The 24189-nt window shown below is 42.4% G+C and overlaps 1 protein-coding gene across 3 annotated transcripts in view; it reads left to right on the top strand.

Annotated features, from left to right (window-relative positions):
- Window positions 1–24189, top strand: part of SNX1 (sorting nexin 1) — a 46540-nt gene that overhangs the window by 12678 nt on the left and 9673 nt on the right. For all 3 annotated transcript variants that reach the window (XM_033189809.1, XM_033189808.1, XM_033189807.1), the window contains exons 2-9: window positions 6171–6282; window positions 12394–12521; window positions 13062–13128; window positions 17770–17813; window positions 19942–20083; window positions 21041–21119; window positions 21585–21660; window positions 24066–24179. In XM_033189809.1, coding sequence (XP_033045700.1) covers window positions 6171–6282; window positions 12394–12521; window positions 13062–13128; window positions 17770–17813; window positions 19942–20083; window positions 21041–21119; window positions 21585–21660; window positions 24066–24179 — 762 coding nt within the window. The remainder of the gene's footprint in view (window positions 1–6170; window positions 6283–12393; window positions 12522–13061; window positions 13129–17769; window positions 17814–19941; window positions 20084–21040; window positions 21120–21584; window positions 21661–24065; window positions 24180–24189) is intronic.

Here is a 24189-nt window from a genome sequence, read left to right as displayed (position 1 = left end):
GTTCAAGGTTAATGAAAATGAAATTATAATAATTTAATTCCCATCCAAGTTCATAGATTACCCCCTGAAGTATGTGGCTAATGGACCCCAAGATAACCCCTGGTTTAACTCTTTAAGCTATGGAGTTAAACTAATTTGTAGAGTTAGATACACCCTATTCTGAAGTCCAGTGGATATTGAATGTCCATTCTCCCAAGCACAAATACTTGTAGTGCATCTGTGCCAGTTTTGAAACATGGTGGGAGAGGAGTCACTGTCTGCTGTAGGCTGAATAATGCTCCCCGTCCTTTTCCCAAAGAAGTCCACATCTTTTTTTTTTTTTTTGAGGCGGAGTCTTGCCCTGTTGCCCAGGCTGGAGTGCAGTGGCGCGATCTGGGATCACTGCAACCTCCGCCTCCCGGGTTCAAGCGATTCTCCTGCCCCAGCCTCCCGAGTAGCTGGGATTACAGGTGCACGCCACCATGCTCAGCTAATTTTTGCATTTTTAGTAGAGATGGGATTTCACCATGTTGGTCAGGCTGGTCTCGAACTTCTGACTTCCTGATCCACCCGCCTCGGCCTCCCAAAGTGCTGGGATTACAGGCATGAGCCACTGCACCTGGCTGAAGTCCACATCTTAATCCTGGAACCAGTGAGTATGTTAGGTTATGTAGCAAGCGGGAGTTAAGGTTGAAGATGGAATTAAGATTGCTAATCAGCTGACCTTAAGATATGGAAGTTACCCTGGATTATCTGGGCGGGACCGTGTAATCACAAGGATTGTTAAAAATGTAAGACAGGCTATGAAAGATGATATGGAAGAGATACAAAGAGATGCAATGTTGCTGGCTTTGAAGATGGAAGAAGTGGTCCGTGAGCCAAAGAACCCTAGAAGCCAGAAAGGGCAAGGAAACAGATTGTTTCCTAGAACCGCCAGAAAGGAACACAGCCCTACTGACACCTTGATTTTTTTTTTTTTTTTTGAGACGGAGTCTCACTCTGTCGCCCAGGCTGGAGTGCAGTGGCCAGATCTCAGCTCACTGCAAGCTCCGCCCCCTGGGTTTACGCCATTCTCCTGCCTCAGCCCCCTTCCCCCCCCACCCCCCCAGTAGCTGGGACTACAGGCACCCGCCACCACGCCCGGCTACTTTTTTGTATTTTTTTTAGTAGAGACGGGGTTTCACCGGGTTAGCCAGGATGGTCTCAATCTCCTGACCTCGGTCTCGGCCTTCCAAAGTGCTGGGATTACAGGCTTGAGCAACTGCGCCCGGCGACACCTTGATTTTAACTCATCAAAACCCACTGGACTTTTTCAGAACTGTAAGATAATTTGCATTGTTTAAACTGTTAAATTTGTGATAATTTGTTGCAGCAGCAATAAAAACTAATAGGCTGTCCCGCCTCACTCATTTCTTCCTAGAAGTAAAGGTGGCAAAACCAACAGTATTTCATGGTAAGTTCTTCCAGGGTAATTTTTAAAGACTCCATGGCTGCTCCCTTATGATCTGGGTTTAGCTCCTGGGATAGACTTACTCCTAATTGTTCTTGTCTTGTTACATTAGTGTGATCACACAAACTCCTTAACTCTACTTGGAAGAGTTGCCTTACTATAAAGTATACTAATTTTCCCTCCAAAAATGAGTTACCTCATCCTCCAAGAGCCATGTTACCTGACCATTTAATTTGGATTTGACCTCTAAATACAGTTGAGTTTTAACAGTACCTCCCCTTTTGAGATCCTTTGACTGTAATGTAAGGGTTCTGTGTGAGCAGAGAGCAGTTAAGCAACATGAGGAAGAATCACAACTGGACAACCTTAAAGGGAAGTTGCCCAGAATCACAGCAGTACTTCAAATTCTGAATGGCTTTGTCAGCTCTGAGGGGCAACAAGCCCGTATCTGTCCTTCTCTGAGCTAAGAAAATGGTGCTAGTGGCCTAGAATGGCTTGAGGCTGGTAATTGTGGAGAAATACCTGCTCTCAACAAAAGTGCTCTCTCTTTCTGGCATACCTTTCTAGTACCTCTCTGCCAAGACCACACCACTACACAATTTTAAAAAAGAAAAAGAAAAATGCACACCTAACTAAGTAATGCCAACTTAGCATAGAAAAATAGGTGAAGAACATCAAGGCAAGTCACAGGTTCAAATGACCAGCAAAATGAGTGGAAAGAAATTTTCTCTACTCAACCTAGTGAAAATTTTTTTTTTTTTTTTTTTTTTTTGAGACAGAGTCTCACTCTGTCATCCAGGCTGGAGTGCAGTGTCTCGATAGCTCACTGCAACCTCTGCCTCCTGGATTCAAGCAATTCTCCCTGCCTCACCCTCCCAAGTAGCTGGGATTATAGGCACCTGCCACCACACCCAGCTAATTTTTGTATTTTTAGTAGAGACAGGGTTTCACCATGTTGACCAGGCTGGTCTCAAACTCTTGACCTCGGGTTATGTGGGCACCTCTGCCTCCCAAAGGTTATTTGCTCACCTCTGCTTCCCAGAGTGCTGGGATTACAGGTGTGAGCCACTGTGCCCGGCGCAAAGATTTTTTAAAAGAATGCTTAGTGTTGCTGTGGATGCCGCACGCATACACACTTCTGGGGGAATGTAAATTGTTTGTCTTTCTGAAAGGGAGCGTAGCAGAGCCTTTGAAACTTTTATGTCTGACAATTCTACTTAAGACTCTATCCCGGCCGGGCGCGGTGGCTCAAGCCTGTAATCCCAGCACTTTGGGAGGCCGAGACGGGCGGATCACGAGGTCAGGAGATCCAGACCATCCTGGCTAACATGGTAAAACCCCGTCTCTACTAAAAATACAAAAAAATTAGCCGGGCGAGGTGGTGGGCGCCTGTAGTCCCAGCTACTTGGGAGACTGAGGCAGGAGAATGGCGTGAACCCGGGAGGCGGAGCTTGCAGTGAGCTGAGAGCCGGCCACTGCACTCCAGCCCGGGCGACAGAGCGAGACTCCGTCTCAAAAAAAAAAAAAGACTCTATCCCAAGAAAATAATCAGATGTGGATTTATATATAGGATGGGTCTTACAGTAGTATTTGGTGGAACCTGGAAACTGTCCAGCCTTAGGGGAAGATTATGTCGTATATCCATATAATGGAGAGTTAAATAACTAAAAGTGGGATTTTTGTACACTTTTTAATGACATGAGAAAATGCTCAGGTAGTAGAGGGGAAAAAACAGGATACAGAGTTTTACATAGGTAGAAGTAAGTATGGTCATGTCTATCTTCAGCTCTCTTAGAACTCAGCCATGTGTGATTTTTGGGGTGGAGTCCCAGAGGATATCTGAGAGCAGTTTTCTGTTCTCACAGGTAGTTGTTATCTAGCTTTCTAAGGGAACATAAGTCTGTTTTAATTACAGTTTGGGTTTGTTTTGTTTTTGAGACAGGGTCTTGCTCTGTCACCCAGACTGGAGTGCAGTGGTGTGGTATGATCATGGCTCACTGCAACCTTGACTTCCTGGGCTCAAGTGATCCTCCCACCTTAGCCTCCAGAGTAGCTGAGGCTACAGGTGCACACTGTCAGGCTAGGCTACTTTTTTAAAAAATTTTTTTCTAGGGACAGGGCCTCACTGTGTTGCTGAGGCTGGTCTCCAACTCCTGGGCTCAAGCAATCCTCCCACCTTGGCCTCCCAAAGTGGTAGGTTTATAGGTGTGAGCCACCACATGTGGCCACAGTTTGGGCTTTTGAAAAGGGTTAGGTGAAGGTAGAGAAGTATTAGTACTCTAGTTTTCACTGCAGTATCCCATTCCTGTGGGTCTGTCTCTTGAGGAAAAGATAGAGTACTGTTCTTTTTTTTTTTTTTTTTTTGAGACGGAGTCTCGCTCTGTCGCCCGGACTGGAGTGCAGTGGCCGGATCTCAGCTCACTGCAAGCTCCGCCTCCTGGTTTACGCCATTCTCCTGCCTCAGCCTCCGGAGTAGCTGGGACTACAGGCGCCCGCCACCTCGCCCGGCTAGGTTTTTTGTATCTTTTAGTAGAGACGGGGTTTCACCGTGTTAGCCAGGATGGTCTCGATCTCCTGACCTTGTGATCCGCCCGTCTCGGCCTCCCAAAGTGCTGGGATTACAGGCTTGAGCCACCGCGCCCGGCCGGATAGAGTACTGTTCTAACACTGCTCCAGAAAATATTCTTAGTCATTAACCTTCCAAGTTAAATGGTGGATCAGAAATGGAAAGTTGGCTTTATTCATATTCATATCACAGGAATGGGTCCTTCTAGGCATTTTTTAAATGGCTATATTCTGACCTATGCCTTTTCTGTTGTTTTAGTCTCCCCCATGAGCTACTAGTAAATTACATTTGTATACATGTATCCTTAATGTATACTGGATTTTAATCTCTCATAGATCTCCATTTGGAGATGACTGGTGTCAGTGGGAAGTGAATGAAATCAGGTGGCTTCATATGAGATCTATGTACTGTGCAAGAGTGTAGGAAGGAAGTAGTTGTGGAAGAAGGTGGGTGGTGATTGGTGATGTGTGAAGCAAAAGGGAAATGCTGCTTTTGTATTTATCCTGTCTGTCTTTCTGCAGTGATTTTTTAGTTTTGTTTTTAAGATTGTTAAAGCAGCTAGAGGACAGGACCACTGTCTCTAACAGACTTGGAATTCACATTTAAGCTTATACAACTAAGTGTTCATGAAACTTCATTAGCAGGGAATAGTTCCAGTAGAAGGATTGTTTGCTCATATAAGTCTAAATATTGGTATGTTTCTTTTCTTTTTCTTTTTTTTTTCTCAAAGATTTTTTAAGACTAGTCAAGTGCAGTAGTGAGAAGTGGGGAAATAACAAACAAGGTTTCGATCTGTAACTGACTGTTAACAGTTAATTGAGATAATTCACTAGCTTCAGACCAGCTAACAGTTTCTTTTCTGAAAGGTGTCCCCAATATTTAGATGAAGCTATTTGCAAATTTAGAGTACCCAAATAGGCCGGGCGCGGTGGCTCAAGCCTGTAATCCCAGCACTTTGGGAGGCCGAGACGGGCGATCACAAGGTCAGGAGATCGAGACCATCCTGGCGAACACAGTGAAACCCTGTCTCTACTAAAAATACAAAAAACTAGCTGGGCGAGGTGGCGGGCGCCTGTAGTCCAGCTACTTGGGAGGCTGAGGCAGGAGAATGGCGGGAACCGGGAGGCGGAGCTTGCAGTGAGCTGAGATCCGGCCACTGCACTCCAGCCTGGGCGACAGAGCGAGACTCCGCCTCAAAAAAAAAAAAAAAAAAAAAAAAAAAAAAAAAATAGAGTACCCAAATAGATCTGTCTTTTCACTTTGTTCCGTTGGGTCAGAAAAGGTCTGTCTCCAAGGAACAAATTCCCTCAGATTTGTTAAGGAAATGTTTCATAAAAGGTTCCTTAAGCCAGGTCTTTTAACTGATTTGCCCTTAGGGTCTGACTTCAAAACCCTGCAGTACCATGCCATGGCTTTTGAAGCCAGATTCTCAACTTTCAGTTCATGTTCTGCACAATCCAGCTTTGTTCACTCGGTACCGGTCTGGGGACCCACTCCACCCTTGTTTGCGGCTGATCACTGAGCTTTGAATAAAGGCCATGGACTGACTGTATTTTCACCATGTGCCCACTAGGCTAAGCATGATTAGTTTTTATTCTCCTAGCTTGAAACAGAGTGTTAATTGAAAATTGTATTTGTGTGAATTAAGGATGAAAAGATAAATTATACTTTTAAACAGCATTAGAACGTAGTGTTATACCTTCCTCTGCCTGTTAGATGGGTCAGTAATATCCACACAACTGGGCTTCAGTTAACAGTTTAGCTGAGGCTACAAAGTGTCAAAGCATCAATTTTGGACTCCAGTGCTGTATCCTGGTCACTAGAAAGTGCACAGTCAGCATTTGAAAGAATAAAGGTCATCAACAGAGAAAGAGAAATACATTTGGACAGGTTCTTTTGAAAATTATCTGTGTGTACACATACCCATGTTGGTATCATGTGCTTTGGGGCAGGGCATTTTAGCAAGGTCGTGTTGTTAGAAATTAACCCTAAAATGTATGGACTTCTTTTTGCTCCGTCATTACTTGGGCAGCACTTACTTTACTAATAATGATTTGCTGCTTATTGAACTGGCTGACTGGTGGCAACTGAGGGAGGCATTAAAAGTTGCTTTCTAGGCAAGTTGGGTTTGTTTTTCATGGTAATGTTTTATTCAGAGTATCTCTTTGTTTTCAGAGTAAGCACCAGTCTCCAAAGAGAACTACATCCCTTCTTCCCATCAACAATGGCTCCAAAGAAAATGGGATCCATGAAGAACAAGACCAAGAGCCACAGGATCTCTTTGCAGGCAAGTTTGGACTCAAGAGTTATTCTAGGAACCTCCTAAATGGCTTTGTTAAGTTGCTGAGTTAAAGTCAAAACCAAAGGGGGAAAAAAATATTGGGAACATAACTTTTTGTAAAATACTTTTGTGGAGGATTCCAAAGTACATGAAATACAGGCCCTGCCATCAAGATTCTTTCAGATTTAGGGAGTAATATTTAGGGAGATTTAGGGAGTATTTAGATATAAATACACAGTTGTTTCAGAAGGTGAGTTGAACTGTTGAAACAATAACAGAAATGCAGCTGGAGGAATGATAGAAATACTAAGTCACAGGAGCTCAGGGGAGTGTGAGACCAGTATCTAAAGCAGTGCCTATAGCCTTGTGTGACCAAGACTAGGAGTAAGAAATGCAGGCCGGGCGCGGTGGCTCAAGCCTGTAATCCCAGCACTTTGGGAGGCCGAGACGGGCGGATCACGAGGTCAGGAGATCGAGACCATCCTGGCTAACACGGTGAAACCCCGTCTCTACTAAAAAATACAAAAAACTAGCCGGGCGACGAGGCGGGCGCCTGTAGTCCCAGCTACTCGGGAGGCTGAGACAGGAGAATGGCGTGAACCCGGGAGGCGGAGCTTGCAGTGAGCTGAGAGCCGGCCACTGCACTCCAGCCTGGGCGACAGAGCGAGACTCCGTCTCAAAAAAAAAAAAAAAAAAAAGAAATGCATTTGGTGTCATAATCCAAAATATGTGCATACTGGTACAAAATAAACAAAAGTTTTATTAAATGACTTGCCCTTACTACTTCTAATACAGCCTGAAACTTTTTCTGTTGTTTCCTTTTTCGGTGCTCTTTGCAACACATTGAATTGATTTCACAATCCACCAACAAGCTGTAACCTCCAGTTTGAAAAACACTAGTATAGGACAGTTTCTCAACCTTGGCACTATTAGCATTTTGGGCTGGATGATTCTTTGTTCAGGGGTGCTACACTGTTCTCAACAGAGGGGGTGCTTTTGCCCCCCAGAAAACATTTGGAAATGGTTGGAGACATTTTTGGTTGTCACAGCTGGGAATGCTAATGTTATCTAGGGGGTAGAGGCCATGGATTCTGCTAAACACTATACACAGGACAGGCCCTCACAACAAGGAATTATTTAGCCTAAAATGTCAGTAGTGCAATTGTTGAAAAAACCCTGTCTAAAGTGATCTTGGGCCGGGCACAGTGGCTCACACCCATAATCCCAGCACTTTGGGTGGCCAAGGTGGGTGGATCACTTGAGGTCAGGAGTTTGAGACCAGCCTGGCCAACATAGTGAAACCCTGTCTCTACTAAAAATACAAAAAATTAGCTGGGTGCTGTGGTGTGCACCTGTGCTCCCAGCTACTCAGGAGGCTGAGGCAGGAGAATTGCTTGAATCCTGGAGGTGGAGGTTGCAGTGAGCTGAGATCGTGCCACTGTACTCCAGCCTGGGTGACAGAGCAAGACCCCATCTCAAAAAAATAAAAAAATAAATAAAGTGATCTTGGAAGAAGCAGGATTTATGTAGGAGAAAAGGAAAAAAGGGCCCCATGGTTGGGCAGGAAGTGTAAGGTATGTTTGAGCAGCAGTCAGTAAAGTTGGTGGACCACAGCAGGACATTCTTGGAGAAGTCATGGAAGATAACGCTGGAAATGTAATTTGTAAAGAGATTTGGGAGGACCTTAGACATTAATAATTCGAGTCTGGATTTTCATCTTAATGCCAATTAAAAGCCATTGGCAGCTTTGTGTAAGGAATGTGATATGGGCAAAGTAATGTTTTAGGAAGACTGACCTAGTGGAATTGGAATTATATTAAATTAGTTGCAGTGGGCAGAGACCAGATAATATTTTAGAAGGCAATCACAAGTTAGTTCAAGAATGAAATGGCAAAGACTGAACATAAGGTAATAAAAGCAAGAAAGGAAAGGCGAAAACTTTTCAAAAGGGAAATCAACAAAATCTGATTTTAGTGATTGAATATAATGGGTATCAAAAAAAAATGCGGATTGAAGACCAAGTCAGAGGTTTCAAGTCCAAGGATTGAGAAGAAAATGGCATCGTTATAGAACCCCATTCTAAAGAAAAAATTGTCTTTGGGGAAAAAGTTAGCTTTGGTTTTAGATACTTTAAATTTGAAATGCAAAGGGAAATACCCAGGAGGTGACTTGAACTTGTCTTTCCTACCTGAGGAAAGACAAGCATTGGACATATGGGAATCATCTTTCTAGAGGTGGTAGTTGAAACTTCCATGTGAGCGAGATCCTCAAAAGAGTGAATGATGAGGAGGGAGAAAGACGAGGGTGGAGGGTAAGATCTTGGGACAACTTTTACGTTAGAACTCTGGTAGGAAATTGAAAAGACATACAAGGAAAGGAGAGTAGAAGAAGGAATATAAAAATTGGAATTTTCCCCTTCCCTTCATCCCTGAAATTTAAATATACAGTATTTATTCTGGTACTGATTATTTTTTGGATAAAATTTCCGGAGGAGGCCAGGCACGGTGGCTCAGGCCTGTAATCCCAGCACTTTGGGAGGCCAAGGTGGAAGGATTCCTTGAGCCTGGGATTTAAGACCAGCCTGGGCAACATAGCAAAACCTCATCTCTATTAAAAAATAAAAATACAAGTAAATTTCTGGAGGAGAAGTGATGTGAAGGCAAATAATGAATTTTCTTTGGTTACATGGAAGATTGAAAAGAAAGTGAATTTTCTATCTCTGGGACCTTAACATTTATATGATCCTTCATTATAAGAAGACCTGACCTGACAGTTTAGTGTGATAGTTACCCAGTGATTGGGTTTTATACACATGAACTTGTAGATCTTTATTAGGGGCATACTTGTTCATAGTGAGGATTCTGATTTACTTCATTCCCCTACTAGTTTTATAAGTAGCCAATACCTGCTTCACTTCTAAGAAAGGAACATAAGATATCTCTAGAATGGAATGTCTGCAAGGAGACATTTAGTTTAGGACTTGAATAGCTTCCCAGTTGTTTTAGATATTTGACTGTGGAAACTTAAATGTTCCGATTTCATTTTTAAATAATAAATCTAGTGATGATCAGAGTCTCTGATGGAGCCTGAATGCTTTTCCATTACTCTTAACAGGAGTTCGAAGAAAAAAGCATGTTTTAATATAAGTTTTGGCATCTTTATCATGTGAATTTCAGTAGATGATGCACAGTTCTTCAAAAGGCTGTTTTTTGTTTTGTTTTGGTTTTTGGTTTTTGGTTTTTGTTTTCCCCAAGGCTGGAGTGCGGTGGTGTGTGGTCATGGCTCACTGCAGCCTTGACCTCCCAGGCTCAAGTGATCCCCCCACCTCAACCTCCTGAGTAGCTAGGACCACAGGCGGGCACCACCACGCCTGGTTAATATTTGTGTATTTGTTTTGTTTTATTTTTTATAGAGACGGGCTTTTGTCATGTTGCCCAAGCGGGCAAAAGGTTTTTAGTAGCATTCTAGTAAGTCAAATATTTTAGATGAGCAATACTTCTTGTTTCATTTCCAAACATGTTTGTTAACTGAATTATTTGTGTGGGACCTGCATGATGTGAATATCCAACGCATATTTCAACTGGTTGCTTGTTTCAGAGACTCCTAATATCCTAACATGTTCATTATATATATGGTTAATCCTCGAACAATGCAGGCGCAGTCAAAAATTTGTTTATAACTTCCCCAAAACTTTTCTAATAGCCTACTAATAGCTTACTGTTGACTGGAAGTCTTACTGATAAGATAATCAATTAACTAATCAGTTAACATATCTTCTGTATGTTACATGTATTATATACTGTATTCTTACAATAAAGTAAGCTAGAGAAAATAAAATATTAAGAAAATCATAGGAAATGAAATGTATGTACCTTTCATTAAATGGAAGTGGTTCATCATAAAGGTTTTCATTCTTGCATCCTCACATTGAGTAAGTAGGCTGAGGCAGAGGAGGGGTTGGTCTTGCTGCCTCAGGGTGGCAGAGGCAGAGGAAAATTCATGTATAAACGGACCCATGCAGTTCAAACCTGTGTTGTTCAAGGGTCAGCTGTACTTTTTTGCTTGTTTGTTTTATACTCCCACCCCAGAGTCAGATTATGTTACCACCTCTCTAGCTTTCCTGATAGGAATCAGATTTCATTTCTTTTTTTTTTTTTTTTTTTTTTTTTTGAGGCGGAGTCTCGCTCTGTCGCCCGGACTGGAGTGCAGTGGCCAGATCTCAGCTCACTGCAAGCTCCGCCTCCCGGGTTTACGCCATTCTCCTGCCTCAGCCTCCCGAGTAGCTGGGACTACAGGCGCCCGCCACCTCGCCCGGCTAGTTTTTGTATTTTTAGTAGAGACGGGGTTTCACCGTGTTAGCCAGGATGGTCTCGATCTCCTGACCTCGTGATCCGCCCGTCTTGGCCTCCCAAAGTGCTGGGATTACAGGCTTGAGCCACCGCGCCCGGCCTCAGATTTCATTTCTAACAGTGTGGCAACCCTGTTTGCATACTTGATTCACATTTAATGATTAGAATACTGATCTGGGACTTGATTATGCTATAGGCATATATGCGTAAACCATAATCTCTGCTTTTGTTTAGCTCCAAATGAAAAAAGAAGAAGAAACAGCATTCTTTGAATTTCCTAAGATTAAAATAGAATACCTGCTGATCAGACCAAACCCAAATTGATATTTATGTTTTCTGTTACTAAAAAAGAAAAAAAGTTTGTACTGTTTAGGCTTAGAGCATCTAGTTCCATTGCTCCAAGTTGAAAGTGCATTCTTTTTATTTGCATAAAAAATTTTGATGCCTAAAAATGGTACATAATGCTATTTTTAAAGTCCTTTCTCTGGAACACTGAGGGAATGAGTCGTTCTGTTCAACTGAGTTCTTTCCGGATAGACAAAGGCAGCCCTTAAGCACTGTTTTTTAAACTGTTTTGAATAGAAGGATTTTCAGATATTACATGACTTTTCGCAAATTGGATAGCATATATTAAGTATAATTTAACCTTTACAAGGAGATCTAAACCATTAGGAAAAATTCTTAAATCATGCTAAAATAACAGTGCTGTCATCAGGTGTGGAAAACTTCCCTTTCCCAAATGTTACTATGTTTGTGTCATGGCTCCATGTTTTTCTAGCTTATAGTTTTCCTGACTCGTCCTTTGATGTCATTTTTTTCCTATCAGTACGCCTGCCTCTTCTATCATATTGGTGTGTAAAGCGAATATCTGAACTTCTTTTACAAACAATTTTTTCTTTTTTTGGGGGGGAGATGGGGTCTCCCTCTTGTCGCCCAGACTGGAGTGCAGTGGCGTAATCTCGGCTCACTGCAACCTCCGCCTCCCGGGTTCAAGCAATTCTCCTGCCTCAGCCTCCCGGTAGCTAGGACTACAGGCTCAGGCCGCCACACCCGGCTATTGTTGTTTTGTATTTTTAGTAGAGATGGGTTTTCACCACGTTGCCCAGGCTGGTTTCAAACTTCTGAGCTCAGGCAATCTGCCCACCTTGGCCTCCCAAAGTGCTAGGATTACAGGTATGAGCCACCACGCCCAGCCCTTTACAAGTAATTATAATAAATAGGGCTCATATAATGTTCTAAAAGGAATACTCCTAAGATTAAAATTGACAAATAAATTAGCCAGGCATAGTGGTATGCACCTGTAGTACCAGCTATTCAGGAGGCTGAGGCAGGAGAATCACTTGAACCCGCGAGGTAGAGGTTGCAGTGAGCCCAGATCGTGCCCTGCTGCACTCCAACCTGGGCAACAGAGTGAGACTCTGTCTAAAAAATAAATACAATTTAAAACATAAAATTAATAAAGTTGTTTTGGCTGTGTTGTCTTTTTGTTTATCCTTGGTTCTTGCCTAAATTCTAGGTAGGAGAGGGTAGCCAAGTGGTTGTACTTGGAAAGGAGAAGGAGAGGTTGTTCTGCTAAGCCTGTGCTAGAAGAACACTTCCCTTACCTTCCTCCCCTTTTCTCCTTGTAAACATTTTTATGACTCTTAGTCTGAGAGCCTCTGTGTATTGAGAGTGCTTGCTATTGTTCTTGTAAGTTCTTAGCCTATACAAGTTTAGCCTTCAAAGACCCACTACTGACCTTCATTTTAAAATATCAACTTCATTTTAGATGCCACAGTGGAGCTATCCTTGGACAACACACAAAATAATCAGAAGAAGGTGCCAGCCAAAACACTCATTTCTCTTCCTCCGCAGGAAGCCCCAAATTCTTCGAAGCACCAGCCAACCTATGAGGAGGTGAGAATCTGCGCTGTTTGTCTCACCACTTTTAGGTATTTAGGACTGTGTACTGCCAGTCTGAAGTGTGGTTGAGTATGAACCCTGAGAACATAGTTATGACTCTTGAAGGAGATCTTTATGCTTAATGGACAGCCAGAATCCAATACAGGAGTCTTTCTTGGGCAGGGTATCTATTGCCCAGAGCACAAGGGCTTTCAATGGTTACTCAAGATACTTGGTGTGTGAAGCTTCCATATTCAGGAGTATAGTTTCTCCTCACTCCCTTCCTAGCCTGCAAGAGGCAAGTCTTTCTAAATCTGGCGGTTATTCATTGTCATCAAAATAAGATTTTAAGAGGATAGATGTAACAAAGACTTGTAAGCTGGCTCCTAATTTAAAATTTTGAGGGTTGGTTCATTGGGATTGTTGGGAATGGACAAAAGCTGAACACTGAAGGATACATCTTGATTTTATTAGATTGATATAAGGTTATTAACAGGGTAAAATTAGTAGCTTTTTTTCGTATCAACTCTCATGATTTGTCTTTTCTTGAAAAAGCTAGAGGAAGAAGAACAGGAGGATCAATTTGATTTGACAGTCGGTATAACTGATCCTGAGAAGATAGGTAAGTGGTTCTTAGGTTCTTAGGACTCCTTGTGATGTTAGGATGTGGCTGTGGAAAGCATAGGTAGCTAGTTTCAAGATGGCTACCCTCAGAGTTGAACTAGCCAATGTGAAGTACTTCATTAGTATCTTTTCTGTAAAAGTAGACCCCTTGCTATGCTTCTAAGGCCAGAAACTGCAGTTACTCAATGCATTAGTCAGTCTCTTCTTGGCTTTAGGAAGAAAAATCAGAATCATCAAATACTACTAGAATCCCTTTTTATTTTTATTCTTTTTGTTTTTTGTTTTTTAGAGACAGGGTCTCATTTTATCACCCAGAATGGAGTGCAATAGCACTATCATAGCTCACTATCACCTCCAGCTTCTGGACTCAAGCAATCCTCCTGCCTCAGCCACCCAACTAGGTGGGACTACAAGCATGTGCTACCATGCCGACTAATTTTTTTTTTTAAGAGATGAGATCTTGCTATATTGCCCAGGCTGGTCTCAAACTCCTGGCCTCAAGTGATCCTCCCACCTTAGCCTCTTAAAGCACTAAGATTACAGGCATGTGCCACTGCACCCAGCTAGATTCTCTTTTTAAAAACCCAAACAGGCTGGCTGTGGTGGCTCACACCTGTAATCCCAGCACTTTGGGAGGCCAAGGCAGGCAGATCACTTGAGGTCAGGAGTTCGAGAACAGCCAGGCTAACATGGTGAGACCCCGTCTATACTAAAAATGTAAAAATTAGCCAGTCGTGGTGGTGTGCACCTATAATTGGACCTACTCAGGAGGCTGAGGCCAGAGAATTGCTTGAACCCAGGAGGTGGAGGCTGCAGTGAGCTGAGATCATGCCACTGCACTCCATCCTGGGTGACAGAGCAAGACTGTGTCTCAAAAAAAAAACACACAAAAAAAAACCCAAACATTATCTTCTCCTTCAGGGTTGATAAGACCCTTTTTTTTAAGATAGTAAATTCCATGTGAGCACCCTAAAAAATACATGTTCTCAAATTGAGAGACACTGAACTTATTTTTTCCCTCAAGAAGTTTGAAACTCTCATTTATACACATACTTTTGATAACCTTATGAGGTGGAGAAGTCCATCTGTGGGGTCCAGGTTGAATTGTACTCAAATTGAAGTTAGATCTTCAAAAAGCATAACACTTAACTTTGTCTGAACTTGGATTTTTATGATGGTTTTTCCCTCTCCCAAGCTTGCAAGAGTTATCCCTGAGTGGAGAACAATAGGCCTCGTCTTTCCTTATTCTAGCTGTAGTCCCTTACAGAAGAGGCTATACAGAACCTGTCTTCCTAAACAGGAGTGTTTATACAGTTAACAGGACAAATGTAATTCTCAACTCTTGGTCTATTTGAAACTAGGGACAGGAACTCGTTAGACTTTATGCCAAAATGGTTGTCTTTTTTTTTTTTTTTTTTTTTTTTTTTGAGACAGGGTCTCACTCTGTCACTCAGACTGGAGTGCAGCGGTACAATCACAGCTTACTGCAGCCTCCACCTCCCCAAGCTCAGACGATCCTTCCACCTCAGCCTCCTGAGTAACTAGAACTACGGGTATGCATCACCATGCCTAGCTAATTTTTTTGTATTTTTTGTAGAGACGGGGTTTCACTATGTTGCCTACCCTGGTCTCTGGCCAAAATGATTGTCATTAAACTGTTGATTTTAGGCCAGGTGCAGTGGCTTACATATGTAATCCCAGCACTTTGGAAGGCCAAGGCAGGAGGATCACTTGAACCCAGGAGTTCAGGACCAGCCTGCCCAACATGGCAAGACCATGACTCTACAAAAAATAAAAAATTAGCCCTGTCTCTACAAAAAAATTAAAAATTATAGAGGCATGGTGGTACATGCCTGTAGTCCCAGGTACTTGGGAGGCTGAGGCAGGAGGATCACTTGAGCCTGGAAGGTCAAGGCTGCAGTGAGACAAGATAACGCTACTACATTCTAGCTTGGGTGACAGAGTGAGATCCTGTCTCAAAAAAAAAAATTTTTTTTTGTATTTGAACTGTTGAGTTTCACTTTTCCCAGACTGTTGCACTAGTAGGATGTTTTTGAGCTTCTTACACAGTTCTATCATTTAACAGAAAAGGAAATTGAGGACCAAAAAGGAAGTAGCTTTCCTGTTAGGGCACAGTGTGGCCCGTGGTAGAGCCTGGGCCAGGATTTTGGATTATATGTCTAGATTCACTCTTGCTTCTCTAATATTTATGGATATTCTATAAACACATTAATTTTAAGCTAGTTATTCACTGCTTTAAATCCTTGATGGAATAAGATGAATGAATGGCACTAATTCTCTTAAAATGTGATAAGTCATGATGTCTGAACCAGGAGAGGGAACATACTGGTTTCCTGAGGCTGCTGTAGCAAAGTACCACAAACTGGTTAAAACAACAGACATTTCTCACAGTTTTGGAGGCCAGAAATCTCAAATCCTGGTGTCGGCAGGCCATTCTCCCTGTGAAGATGCTAGGGAAGGACTGTTCATGCCTCTCTCCCAGCTTCTGGCAGCCTCAGGCCTTCCTCCGCTTGTCGATGCATCACTTCAGTCTCTGCCTTTGCTGTCATGTGGCATTCTTCCTAAGAGTGTCCACATTGCCTTCTCTCTATACATGTCTATCTGTGCACACATTCCCTCTTTAGCAAATAAGGACACCAACCTGAGTGGAGTAGGGCCCACCCTAATGTCTTCATTTTAACTTGATACATCTGTAAAGACCCTGTTACTAAATAAGATCACATTCTGAGGAACTGGGAGTTAGAACTTAAAATGCACCTATTTTGAAGGGAACACAATTTATCCCATTACAGAGAGGAAATTAAACAGTCCATGGATCAGATGCCTTTAAACACAAATCACTCTTGGTGATAAGTTTTCATCTCCTTGCACTGTAGTCTAGATTCTTAGTCATGTTGATGCCAAGAAACCAGCTAATTAAAATATTTTCATATTCAAGGCCTGACCTTTGTAACAACACATTTTGTTTGTGTGGGCTGTTTATTCAACATGTGCTTCTTGTTTCTGCACACATCTAAATAATCTAGAATTTAACTTTTTCCAGGATATGCTTTTTAGAGCCTTGGTAATTTGCATGTGTTATCTTCAACTCTGAAATTATTCTGGAAATTTACGTAAATTTAAAACCTTGTATTACTAGCTCATTTGCAGATCTGTGTGCTCTCTATGTGCATGCAGTATGTCTCTTTTCATGTACATTGCCTAAGTAAAAGCAGCTGAGAAACAAAATATCTGAAGATCCTGCTTTTCTATTTTCTCTGTGTTTGCATTTAGACTTTCTTAATTGCAGGCACTAAATTATGGGATTGACTTCTTGGACATTTGACCATAACTATTCTGCTGTGAATGAAATGTTGAGTATTACTTCTATAAAGTAAACTTAAATTTCTTTTTTTTTTTTTTTCTTTTATCAGTAGTAAACATCCTTAGTAGTATTGGGTAATGTTAGTAAGGTGGTTTAGAAGAGAACTAAAGTTGGTAATCCGTATAAAGTAATTTTTAAAGTTTAGCTTATGGGTTCTGTTGTATATACACCCTTTTGGTAGGGGCTGGGGAAGTACAGCAGACAAACCCTCTGTTCCTGTGTAATACTCAAATTCTTGGTACATTTTGCAAAAAGCAGGCATTTCCAGCCATCTTACTGAAACCAAGTTGTAATGTGTGACCCTGCTGATCCAGTACTGCCTGCTCTTCCTTCCCTTGGCCCCTCACCCGTCCCCCCAGAACCAGTTCAGGGACTTAAGCAGCTGGTAACTGTTGACCTAGGTTTTCCTGTTTGATGTGGGAAGGAATCAAGGGTGGGGGAGGCAGGGAACAAAACCAACACCAAACATCATAGTCCAGCACTGGAGCTGTGTCTGTTTGGATTCTAGAATATGTCTTTTCAGTGCTCAGGGTATCAATGGCATCTTTATCTCCTTAAGTGGTCTAGGTCAGGACACCGCCACAGAGAAAAACAATAGCTTGAATCCCAAATTATTTAACAGTCAAAGGCTTTTTCATAAAAATAATTGCTCCAGGAAAGGGAGATTTGTGTGACATTAGGCAGCCAAAGTGTCTTCCTGCCAGACCCTTTGCTCTTGGTGAACATGCTAGATCAGAGAGGTCAGTGTCCCCCCCAGCACCAGTGGAGGGGGTTGCGACGGTATTTCTGAAAGAGCAAATCAAGCCCAGAGCTAGCCTAGGGTAGAACTACTTGTTTCCTTTTACATCAGTTGCTTCCTTCTCCTGCTTTATACAGCAAGAGAATTGTTTGGTTTCGGACAGATGTGTGTAACCAGACCAAATATTGGCATGGTAACAACTGATGGATTGTCAGTATCCAGTGCTGCTTTGTGGAGAGTATAAATGGAGCCTGGCTTTGAAACAGAGGGCTGACTCTCTTGTGTAACTCAAACTGGGACCCAGCCAGCATCCATGGGGGCTTGCTATGTGCCGCAGAGGCCCTGAGGCAAAGTAGGAACTGGATTCTAAGATTGCATATAAAGCTTGGAGATGAAACAAGTGTCCCTTCTTATCCAGGGTTCCTATGGCTTATGATTCCTGGTTAAATGTTAGTTGGATTGGCACTGTTTTGGTTTATAAGATAATCTTCTTCTGCTTTCTTGTTCTCCCACAGGGGATGGTATGAATGCATATGTAGCCTACAAAGTTACAACACAGGTGAGTCCAGGTGACCCTGCTGAAGACCATCTTCGTAGACTTTGGTGCTTATACCAAGGTCATCATTCAGACTATTTCTAGGTATCTCCTTTGTTTCTTTGCCAACATCTTCATGTTTACTCAAGATGGAGCAAACCTGCATCCCCTTGGTAATCTCATCTGGGTACTCCAGACTGAGTCTTTTTAATACTCTTCTAGAAAGCTAACATTTCAGTGTGATTCTATGAAGTCGTGTGGTATATCTGATACAGCTCCATCCCTTTTAGAGAACCATGTGGTGTGGAGCTAGATTCACAGATTGCCTTAAACTATCTTTTAAAATCTTCAGTGCTTCTGAGGTTTCAGAGAACTTCTTGTGATACTTAACCTTTTGCCCCTCTGGTCGGGTCTTCTTTTGTATATAATATTAATGCATAGAAAATATACACAATGTGGTATACAAGTTATGAAGCATAATAAATGAAGCTCTAAACTTACCACTAGTCTTGAGTGCCATTGAATCCACCTAGGTGTTTTTCCATCATATCCCCTGCCTCATACCTTAGGGGCGCCCTTTCTCCTGAGTTGTCTCTCATTTCTTTTATAAGAAATCTTTACATATATATTTATATATTAGACTGTTTTGCTTTGAGTTTCATAAAAATAATATCATGCTGATAATTGTGCTTGCTTTATTTAGCATTGTTTCTTTCACCCATCCTTGATGGTCATAGCTGTAGTTAGTTCATATACCACAAAATATTTGTGTTTTCCTGTTGTGGACATTTTCTCCTGTCAACATGTTTCTGGTTTTTGTAACTGGGAACTGTCTTGCATGTCTCAAGTACACACGTGGAAGGGTTTCTCTAGAGTATGTAACCAGGAGTAATTCCCGTGGGTCATAGGTACTGCAAATATTGGACACAAGGAATACCAACTGTTATTTAAAGTCTTTGTACCAATTTATACCCCATCAGCAGTGTATAAAAGTTCCCATTGATTCACGTCCTTGCCAGCAATTGGTGAGGCCAACCTCCTTAAATTTTGCCTGTCTGGTGAGTATAAAGTGAACTCTCATTGTGATGTAGGCCTAACCTTTTTTGGTAGAAATCTGCTTTATATTGTCTCTCTACTACTTGTTGGCCTGTGTCCTGTGAACTCTAGATTATGATACTTTAGAGGTTACTGTCTACAGCTTAGACATTTCATCCAATTCCCACCCTGCTCCTCACCTGCTTCCCCTTCTTAGAAGTACTTTTTGTCTGTTTTTAGTTTGGCTGCTATAATTCCAGCAGCTAATACCCTTAAATAAGTCAATGAGGCCTGGCGCAGTGGCTCACACCTGTAATCCCAACACTTTGGGAGGCTGAGACAGGTGGATCACCTGAGGTCAGGAGTTCAAGACCAGCCTGGCCAACATGGTGAAACCCCATCTCTACTAAAAAACTACAAAAATTAGCCAGGCATGGTGGCAGGAGCCTGTAATCCCAGCCACTCGGGAGGCTGAGACAAGAGAATTGCTTGAACCTGGGAGGAGGAGGTTGCAGTGAGCCAAGATTGTGCCACTGCACTCCAGCCGGGCATGGTAACGTGTGCCTGTATTCCTAGCTACTTGGGATGCTGAGGCAGGAGGATCGCTTAAGCCCGGGAGTCTGAGGCTGCAGTGAGCTGTGATCGCACCATTGCACTCCAGCCTGGGCAACAAAGTGAGATCCTGTATCAAAAAAAAAAAAAGTCAATAAAAGATGAATGGGTTACTGTAGAATTCTAGCTTTAAACTAGAACTGAACATTTCTTTCTTTAGAACAAGAGTTCTTAACCTGGAAATGAAACTGTATTTGAATTTTTATTTCCTCGAAGGTCACCATGGCTTCAGATGTATTTGAATTTAATTGATTGCCTTTATAATCCTATATATTTTTTGCATTTAAAATCATTATTCTGAGAAGAGCTCCTTAGGCTCCCAGACTGCCAAAGGGGGAACTATAGTTTTAAAAAGTTTAAGACTCTGCCTTGGAGAAAGTTATTTACCAGGTGACTGAAGGGCAGGGATCTGGGAAATGGGTTTCTTTAATGTCAATTGGATGGCTTTCAAGATACCATCTCCTGTTTGGAATGAAATTGCCTTGTGTTTTTTCCCATCCCCAAGACGAGCTTACCATTGTTCAGAAGCAAACAGTTTGCAGTAAAAAGAAGATTTAGTGACTTTCTGGGTCTTTATGAGAAGCTTTCCGAGAAGCACTCTCAGAATGGCTTCATTGTCCCGCCTCCACCGGAGAAGAGCCTCATAGGTAAGTAAGCCTGTGGTCTTTCATTCCACTCGGATTGTTTTCCTTTGCATTCTCTCCAAAATTCACTTACTGTTTAGTATATGAGACTACTTCTATTAACAGTCTTGTGGTGAGAAAAGAGACATTTCCAGTGTTTTCCGACCCTGGAGGTCTAGAGAAAAATAGAATATTTTGGCGTGTTCTCTCCTTGGGTGCAGTAGGAGCTCTGGGTTTAGCCTCCAGAGTTGTTATGTTCGTTTGTTTTCTGGTGGTCTTCAGGAGTCTTAAATGATTGCGGTTCCCTCCAAATTGAAATAGACTACATTGGATTAGGGATCAGAGGAAGGAACCTCTTCATTTTTGTTTGTTTGTTTTTTTGGTTTTTTGGTGTTTGTTTTTGAGGTGAAGTCTTGCTCTGTCACCAGGCTGGAGTGCAGTGGCGTGATCCCAGCTCACTGCAAGCTCTGCCTCCCAGGTTCAAGTCTGCCTCCCAGATTCTCCGGCCCAGCCTCCCACATAGCTGGGACTACAGGTGCCCACCACCATGCCCAGCTAAGTTTTATATTTTTAGTAGAGACGGGGTTTCACCACATTGGCCAGGATGGTCTTGATCTCTCGACCTCATGATCCGCCTGCCTTGGCCTCCCAAAGTGCTGGGATTCCAGGTGTGCACCACTGCACCTGGCCAGGAGCCTCTTCATTAACATCAGTTGATGTTTGTACTCAGGGTTCCATGGCCACCTTTTTAAGAAAATGTATTATCTGCAAGTCCTAGAGTTTAGAACCTTCAGCACTTAGAGACTAGTTTTCAAAAGTAGTTCTCAGGTAAAGAACCTTTTGTTCATCCCTGCACATGACACAGAAGTGGCCTTAGGCTGTATGCATTGCCTTTCCTCCTGTTGACACTTAAAAAAAGAAGAGAGATGTATCCTCTTCATTATGATTTATGGTTATTTTGCTTTTTAAATTCCATTCTAGGGATGACAAAAGTGAAAGTTGGGAAGGAAGATTCTTCTTCTGCAGAATTTCTTGAAAAACGGAGGGCTGCTTTAGAAAGGTAAGTTCCATACAGCCATTTTCCTGAATAACGTGAGGACAAATGAGAAGCTGAAAAGTGAGTCTAAATGATGAGACAGTCCATTGAGTTAGAGATGAAACGTGAATGAATTGAAGTTCCTCACCTCCATATTATCTCTCAACTTTTCCTGAGTTGCCTATTTTCCCACCTTGGGAATAGGCCATCTTCTGTTTTTTCCCCATCCCGAGTGAGCAGGCAGTCTATTCTTAGACAATCAAATATGAATGGCTCTGAGGTTTCTTTCTGACCAGTTATTTTTCTCTCCCTTTTTGGAAATGTCAGGAATGTGAACTTGAATATGCTTACAAGGAGAGTCCTACTTAAGTACCTTATCTCAGGGTACTTTAAGTAACAGAAGACGTGGTATCACTGCCAGCACTGTGTGACGCCCAGAGCCTTCTGAGGCCAGCTCAACTAACCAGATGGAAACTGCTTACCTTGTAGGTACCTTCAGAGGATTGTGAATCATCCTACCATGTTACAGGACCCTGATGTCAGAGAGTTCTTGGAGAAAGAAGAGGTTAGTATTCAGTGCAAACTGAATTTCATAATTTATGTCTGCTCCTACTGAAATGAAACTAGTTCATTCCAAAAATATGTGAGCACTTCACATGACTAGTACCAGACTGTATCCTAGTTTTGTGTGAAACCCTGAGAGTGACAAGTATTTTTCATCCTTTGAAATAAAAGAAGCTCTGCCTGAAGTCAAAAGTAGTTGGTTGTAGGGGTCAAATGGCAGCCTAGTATTGTCTTTTTTTTTTTTTTTTTTTTTGTTGAGACGGAGTCTTGCTCTGTCGCCCGGGCTGGAGTGCAGTGGCCGGATCTCAGCTCACTGCAAGCTCCGCCTCCCGGGTTTACGCCATTCTCCTGCCTCAGCCTCCCGAGTAGCTGGGACTACAGGCGCCCGCCACCTCGCCTGGCTAGTTTTTTGTATTTTTTAGTAGAGACGGGGTTTCACCGTGTTAGCCAGGATGGTCTCGATCTCCTGACCTCGTGATCAGCCCGTCTCGGCCTCCCAAAGTGCTGGGATTACAGGCTTGAGCCACCGCGCCCGGCCAGTATTGTCTTACTGGATCAACACAGTGGTCTCTTTGGCAGGTCCTTGGCATGTCGTAGGTTACTTCTTGGCTCAGGTTGAATGCATATTTTATGCCAGGCGGGGCATTGATTAAAAACCAGTTACCACACACCACAGAACTGCCATGTAGGAAAAGTGTTGATTGAGGTAGACAGTCTTTTTTGCAGGCCATGTGTAGGCTAGTCCTGATTGTCAAAAATGGAAAACAGCTCAATTGCTAACAGTGGAAGAATTAAGTAAAATATATAACCAAATATTTGATTCTCATCATAAACAAAGTATACAGAAATGTTAGTACATGGACGTGTATGTTAAAAGAATTATAAAATGTGAAACATGAAATAGCATGTAAATACAGCTGTAGAAACATGTGAGTCATTAAGGATCAAAAGAAACACTTGAGTGAAATGTTTTATCTCACAGGAAAGCAAACTAGAAGGAAGTAAGTGACTGCATAGGGCTGTCATTTTGCTTTAATTTTTATTTTTAAATTTTTCTTTCATTTGTATATAATATGTGTTATTCCAGTGAAGAAAATGATACTAAATAAATTCGGAGTTTTTTTCTCTGAAATGAAATGTTTTAATTAAAAATTCCCTGTCAAATGCTTCAGATCTTTTAGTCTTCTCTTGTGAATATTCTTAAATCCCTTCTTCCTTTTCACCCTCTCATCTTTACTCCGTACCCCTAAGCAGGGTATGTCTGTAGCAGCACTGTGGACCCTTTGGGTAAGATAGTTCTTTGTCGTAGGGATTGTCCTGTGCATTGCAGGGGGTTTTAGCAGCATTCCTGGTACCTACCCACTAGATCCAGGTAGCACCCCCTCCCCAGTTATAACAACCACATTTTCCAGACATTGCCAAATGTCCCCTAGGAAGCAAAGTGGCCCGACGTTTAGAACTACTGCCAGGCCGAGCACGGTTGCTCATGCCTGTAATCCCAGCACTTTGGGAGGCTGAGACAGGAGGTTCACCTGAAGCCAGGAGTGCGAGACCAGCCTGGCCAACATGGCAAAACCCCATCTCTACTAAAAATACAAAAATTAGCTAGGTGTGGTGACGGGTACCTATAATCCCAGCTACTTGGGAGGCTGAGGCAGGAGAATCACTTGAACCTTGGAGGCAGAGGCTGCAGTGAGGTGAGATCGTGCCACTACACTCCAGCCTGGGCGACAAGAGCAAGACTCCATCTCAAAAAAAAGAGCTACTGCCATAGAGTCCTGAACACTAAAATCTGACTTTTTAGCATGCTATATATGTTATAGATTTTTCAGCATCCTTTCCATGCCCTAGGAGAGTACTGGGGAGACTGAACAGCAATCAGATTGTTTCTAAATATTTGGCATGCTTGGCTACTAGGTCATCCCTGAAAGTAGCCTTGATCTGAATCAGTAATTCTCTTGTCCTTGGATATTTGTTCACTGAAGAAAATTCTAGCACAGCAAGATTTCAATGTCTTGAGACTTTTAAGTCCAGTTGTGTACAAAGTATGCTAATCCAAGGGAACTTTTGACTTTTAACAAGAGTATGCTTGATACTGAGGCAGTTCATGCCTGGGTAGGCAGACAATCTCAATTTGAAGTCACCTGGCTGTGTAACACCCCAGTCTACTTTTTTCTGTATAAAATATCAAAAGCTGAAAATGTTGGCTGATTCTTTTTAACGTGGTTCTTTGATTTTTCTTTACGGATGTGTTGTGGATTCCTCAGACTGCCTTTGAAAAAACAATTTACAGTTCACATAATTTTTCTGGCAAGTTTTGGGCATGCCATCTGATGGATACTAATTCTTCTGAACTTAAAGTAGGGCAGCAGATAACTTGCCATCCCTGCCTTCTTGGTCTTGTAGCTGCCACGTGCCGTGGGTACCCAGACGTTGAGTGGTGCTGGTCTCCTCAAGATGTTCAACAAAGCCACAGATGCCGTCAGCAAAATGACCATCAAGATGAATGAATCAGACATTGTGAGTTAGC

Source organism: Trachypithecus francoisi, unplaced genomic scaffold, assembly GCF_009764315.1.
Source record: "Trachypithecus francoisi isolate TF-2019V2 unplaced genomic scaffold, Tfra_2.0 Lachesis_group3, whole genome shotgun sequence".
NCBI lineage: Eukaryota > Metazoa > Chordata > Mammalia > Primates > Cercopithecidae > Trachypithecus > Trachypithecus francoisi.
Note: the sequence above shows the minus strand (reverse complement) of the source record. Positions and strands in the feature narration are given on the sequence as shown.